Source organism: Ixodes scapularis, unplaced genomic scaffold (assembly GCF_016920785.2).
Source record: "Ixodes scapularis isolate PalLabHiFi unplaced genomic scaffold, ASM1692078v2 PGA_scaffold0__279_contigs__length_252992795, whole genome shotgun sequence".
In the NCBI taxonomy this organism is placed as follows: domain Eukaryota; kingdom Metazoa; phylum Arthropoda; class Arachnida; order Ixodida; family Ixodidae; genus Ixodes; species Ixodes scapularis.
Window position 1 is genome coordinate 125,352,062 of NW_024609835.1, and position 6,014 is coordinate 125,358,075.

The following is a 6,014-nucleotide window of genomic DNA, read 5'->3' on the forward strand; positions in this document are numbered from 1 at the left end:
CGAATGGGACCAGTTTAGAACAATCAGATCCAACCAGGAAGGGAAGCCCATTTGCGACATCGGGGAATGGGCGGAACAGCTAAAATCGAACGTCGGGGAGGTTACCAAAACCTTAGAAGGTGAAGACGCCCCCGAGATTGTCGATAGCCGCCTCCTGCATATGTGGGAGGCTAAGCAAAGCATGGAAAGACGTCTAAGGACACAAAAATGGAACCGCACCCTCCGGAGAAGGTTAGCGCGACACAACAAGGAAATTGAGGATTACTCCTTTAAATTATGTGAACAAAATTGGGGCAACAAATGTGACCAGATGGAAGGCGAGATGAACCTCGCTAGAACGTGGGGTATGCTCCGCCATTTGCTCGACCTGGAAAATTCGAAAACCCAATCGGGAATCAGACTCGCCAAAGCTCGACAGGCTTTTGATGGCGGCGACGACGATTTCATGCAGAAACTAATAGAAAACTACGTAGGTGAGACCCATCAAACTCCCCTTCCAGACTATGATGGTGCGCACAACGAGGCGCTTGATGCCCCCATCACTGAAGCGGAAGTTAGAGCGGAATTAGTTAGGCTCCGCGCAAAGTCTGCCCCGGGTCCTGACGGGATTACAAATAAAATGCTCAGGAACTTGGATGATACCTCGATAGGTTACCTAACGGAGTACATGCAAGAATGCTGGGACAAAGGCGAGCTGCCGCAGCAATGGAAATCGGCAAACGTCATCTTAATACGCAAGCCGGGCAAGCCTCCGCAGCTCGGGAATCTCAGGCCCATATCGCTTACCTCGTGCATAGGAAAGCTAATGGAGCACGTCATCCAGACGAGATTAATCGAATACCTGGAAAAGCAGGACCTCTTGCCGCACACAATGATCGGGTTCCGCCCTCATCTGTGCACGCAGGATATCATGCTTCAGATTAAACACGACATTGTCGACTCGCGGTCTAAGGATGCGAAGGTGATCCTAGGGCTAGACCTGACGAAAGCCTTCGACAACGTAAAGCACGAGGCGATACTTACCGGACTTAGCAATCTAAATGTGGGCACTAAAACTTTCAATTACGTGCGAAACTTCCTTTCCGGCAGGACGGCCTGCGTAAAATTTCAATCTATCGAATCTTCCATTCTTGAGCTGGGCAGCAGGGGCACGCCCCAGGGCTCGGTGTTGTCCCCCCTCCTCTTTAACGTGGCCATGTGCGCGCTCCCCGGGCAGTTGGAACGCATCGAGGGGCTACAATTCAGCCTCTACGCAGATGACATTACCTTATGGGTCAACCAGGGTAGTGACTCGGAAATTGAACAAAGGCTCCAGGCGGCGACCGACACAATCGTGAGGTACGCGGCCGAGCGAGGATTGGCTTGTTCGCCACAAAAATCGGAACTATTCGTCTACAACCCTAGGCATCTCCGGTGTAAGGCACCGTCGGATATTCTAATTCAGGTAGCGGGAGCAGAGGTCCCAAAAGTAGAACAGATACGAATTCTCGGCCTAGTTCTCCAGTCTCACGGCCACAACGGAGAGACTCTAAAGCGACTGGAGAGCCACGTGACGCAGACACTGAGCCTCATCAGGCGGGTTGCGAGCAAAGGGCGAGGATTAAAAGAAAAGAATTTAATGAGGCTGGTACAAGCTTTCATATTCAGCAGAGTTAGCTACTCTACGCCTTATCTCGACTTAAAGTCGGCAGAAAAGATGAAAATTGACGGATTAATACGTAGATGCGTCAAGCGCGCGCTGGGCCTGCCCACGTGCACATCCACGGAGCGACTTTTGGCGCTCGGGATGCACAACACGTGGGTGGAACTGGCGGAAGCGGTGCGCACATCTCAGATTGAGAGATTGTGCGCCACAAAAACGGGCAGGACTATCCTGGCTAAAGTAGGAATCAATCCGCACAGGGGCCCAATCCTGAAGGCAGAAATTAAGGAGGGAATCAGAAGCTGGCTAACCATCCCCCCTTTACCTAAGAATATGCATCCCGAGCATAATAAGATCAGAAGAGAGAAGAGAGCAGAGGCCATTAGTCTCCGGTATAGGGAGCTGCCCTCGGAGCAGGTAGCGTATGTGGACGCCGCTTGTGGCCACGACGGACGAGCGGTAGCCGCGGTAGTCGATGGCCGCGGCTACCGCTCGATCGATGCACATGTGGGAGGCTCACACGTCCCTACTGGGCAGGTGGAAGACGGGCAAAAACAATAGGAAGCTCAGACTCCGCATTTCCAGGTTGGAAAGGGAGATTGAAGATCACGCCAATGAACTCAACCGGCAACAGTGGTGGCAGATATGTGACGGAATAAACGGGCAACTGGGAAATAAGAAATCGTGGTTTCTGCTGCGGCACCTCCTAGACCCGACTACGACCAAATCCGCGGCTCGGACACGCCTGAACCAGATAGTACATCAGTACGATGGGACGGGTGAAGAACTACTTGAGGACTTGAAAGGTAGATACATTAACACGACACAAGATGGGACTAGAGCCCCCGGGTACACTGGAATGGAGAATGAGACACTAGATGCGGACATCAAGGGCACGGAAGTGATGGCTGCGATGGAGAGACTCCGGACGACATCGGCTGCGGGGCCGGACGGAATAAATAACAAAATCCTTAGAAATCTGGATGACAACTCGGTCCAGGCTTTAACAGACTATATGAATAAGTGCTGGAAGGGAGGGAACATCCCGCCGGCATGGAAACATGCCAAAGTAACTTTCATACCAAAGCCTGGCAAGAAGTTGGACATCGAGAACCTCCGACCTATCTCCCTCACGTCGTGCCTGGGTAAGCTCATGGAGCACGTAATTCTCACGCGTTTACAGAACCACGTAGAAACCCATCGCCTCATGCCATACACGATGATCGGTTTTAGGCCGCACCTGTCCACGCAGGACGTTATGCTACAGCTTTCTAAGGAAATCGTAGACCCGGGAAACGGCCACGGTACGCGGGCCATCCTGGGGTTGGATTTGAAGAAGGCATTTGATAACGTCTCGCATGAGGCGATACTCTGCAACCTCTCGGAACTAAACGTAGGGCGCCATACATACGACTACATAAGGGATTTTTTGTCTAACAGGACTGCTCAACTCACCATAGGGGATCTGAAGTCGGCACACATACCACTGGGAAATAGGAGTACGCCACAGGGGTCGGTGTTATCCCCTTTTCTATTCAACACCGCGCTGATCACGCTCCCTAGGAAGCTTAACGGCATAGAGGGTACTAGACACACACTATATGCTGATGACGTCACGATTTGGACGAGTCAGGGATCAGACGGGCAAATCGAGACGGCTCTACAAGAGGCGGCGGACATCGTAGACGCCCACGCCCGTTGGGCAGGACTGGAATGCTCCCCACAAAAGTCGGAATTGCTAGTTATCCGTAATAACGGAAGGGCCTGCAAAACGAAGCCGAACAGGATACAGTTGAAAATTCAGGGAAACGAAATTCCGGAAGTAGACACAATGCGAGTGCTTGGGATGTACATACAATCCAACAGATGCAACAAGGTAACGCTGGACAGGTTGACGACATCGGTCCAGCAAACTATACGGCTCATTAAGCGCGTGGCGACTAGGCGACAGGGCATGAAAGAGCGCGATGCATGTCGGCTTGTTCAGGCGTTTGTAATCAGTCGGATCGTGTACGCCACTCCTTACCTAGACCTCAAGAAGGCCGAGAGTGAAAAGCTGAATTGTTTGATAAGGCAGGCGTACAAGGCGGCTCTTGGTCTCCCCAGGAACGCGTCCACCGTGAGACTTCTATCTCTCGGGGTTCACAACACTCTTGAAGAGCTCATTGAGGCACATCTCACATCGCAAGAGCGGCGGCTCAGGCAGACTGAGACGGGGCTCTGCATCCTGAGAAGCTTAGGCATGAGGAGTGGAGATCCTTCAAGCCAGATGACTTTACCGGTAGAGATGCGCGAAATCATTCGTGTCAAACCTCTCCCCAAGAACATGCAAGCGGGTCGTCACGAAGGCCGGAGGAGGGCCAGGGCGAAGACGTTAAGCAAAAAGTATCAAGGGGACGATAGTGCCGTGTACGTTGATGCGGCAGAATACAAGCTTACTACAGGCCAACATGCTTTCGCTGTGAGTGCGGTGAGCATCTCGCGCAGGGTAGCGGCCACGGTGATCACGGGCCGAGTGGAAGAGGCCGAAGAGGCCGCAATAGCACTAGGGATTGTTCAAAAGAGCACCAACACCATTCTAAGTGATTCCAAAACGGCCCTTCGCAATTTCTCGAGGGGACGTATCTCCACCACAGCATACAAAATTCTTAGCACGATGCCAAACGATAGGAAGGAAGTGGATCTGGTATGGGTCCCGGCCCACGTGGGCGTCCCGGGGAACGAGTCCGCTCACCAATATGCTCGAGGTTTTGTCAGCCGAGCAGGTGATGGGGACTTGGACGTCGGGGCCCCACGAGGTGAGGCACTGGATACGTATCAGGCCATAACCAACTATTACAGGGAGCTTAGAATGAGCCTGCCTCCTCCGCACGTTTCGCTCAGCCGAGAACAGGCTACCACGTGGCGGCGGCTGCAAACGCGGTCGCAGCCAAACCCGTGGACATACGCCAATATCTTTCCCGATCTAGTAAACCCGTACTGTCAACTATGCGGCGAGCCTGCCACCTTAGACCACATAATCTGGGACTGCGCGAAGGATCCGCCTCCGGCAGATCTAGTTTCATCTCCCTCACTTGAGCAATGGGAAGCTGTGCTGGCCAGCCCGGACCTGGACGTCCAGTCCCGGGCCTTGGCAAGAGCGCAAGAGGTCGCCGACAGACTTCAACTGCCGACCATGTGGAGCAGCTGAAGGAACCGAAGAAGGTCACCATCTGACTGACAAATAAAGTTTTCTCTCTCTCTCTCTCTCTGCCGTTATGGCAGTCTCCTTAAGGACGCGCTCCGCTGCAGTGGCGGAGGAAGTTGCGGTAGCATTGGCTTGCGTCGGCACGGAAGCAAATTTCATCATAAGCGACAGTAAAACTGCCATCCAAAAATTTTAGTGCAGGCAGAATTTCGCCTGCGGCGGCGAAGATTCTCGATCAGCGACAAATTGCGAGGAAAATTACGTTGATCTGGACACCGGCACATGCCTCCGTCCCCGGCAACGAGGCGGCTCACGAGCTAGATCGAGGTTTATACCACCGGGCTGGTGAGGACCCCCTCTGGCAAGGGAGCGGTGAACGCATGGTAAAATATGGGGAAATTACTCAACATTACAGATTGGAACGTAGGCTGGTACCCCCACCAGACCCGTCATTAAATAATACGCAGGCAGTCGCGTGGCGACGACTCCAAACATACACGTACCCACACCCAATCCTGGTGAACCATATGTTCCCGGATATAAGATCAGACGAGTGTACACACTGCGGGTTGAGAGGGTCCCTCGACCATACAATCTGGGAATGCTCAAATTCTCCTGGGAGGGCGCTAAATATCGCTTCTAAAGAATCCTGGGAGACCCTGCTTCGCAGTTCGGACCCTGAGCTCCAGCTCCGCCTCGTCCGACTGGCTGAAGAGGCCGCCGGGACACAAGACCTCCTGGCCAGCATCTAAAGCGGTGCCTCCTGCCTCCCCGGCCTGGTGCCGAGGGCTCTGGGCCTGTTGTCTGTGTACATTACGATTTCGCAGGTCTGCTCCGAGGTCGTCCACCCCTCTTGACCAACCCACTGCGGCCGAGATGGCGATGTCTTTGGGACTTCCCCAGCTGGTCTCCGCTGGAGGGCGGCGGTCGTTGGCCTGTCGGTGCTGCCTTCTTCGCGACCTCCTCACTGCCCACCACTGCAGCCAGCTCGTACCGCGACACCTGGGTCCAGCTGCATCAGCATGGTACCTGTGATGCTCTGCGGGGCTGTGACGGTGACTGTCAAGTGCTTGGGACTTGAACGTTCCTTTTCTTCTGCCTTGGTGCATGAGCTCTTGACGGCGGACACTGTGAAGATGCGCGCTGGGTGTCGCGTGTATTTGTTGGGGATACACATAGAGATAT

At 53.7% G+C, this 6,014-nt stretch overlaps 1 protein-coding gene across 1 annotated transcript; it reads left to right on the plus strand.

Annotated features, from left to right (window-relative positions):
- The first annotated feature begins 803 nt into the window (after positions 1 to 803).
- Positions 804 to 4,849, plus strand: LOC120846159. Its single transcript, XM_040503643.2, has 2 exons — positions 804 to 2,149; positions 2,931 to 4,849. The coding sequence occupies exons 1-2, from the start codon at positions 806 to 808 to the stop codon at positions 4,830 to 4,832; spliced, it is 3,246 nt and encodes a 1,081-aa protein (XP_040359577.2). The 5' UTR covers positions 804 to 805; the 3' UTR covers positions 4,833 to 4,849.
- Positions 4,850 to 6,014: the final 1,165 nt, after the last annotated feature.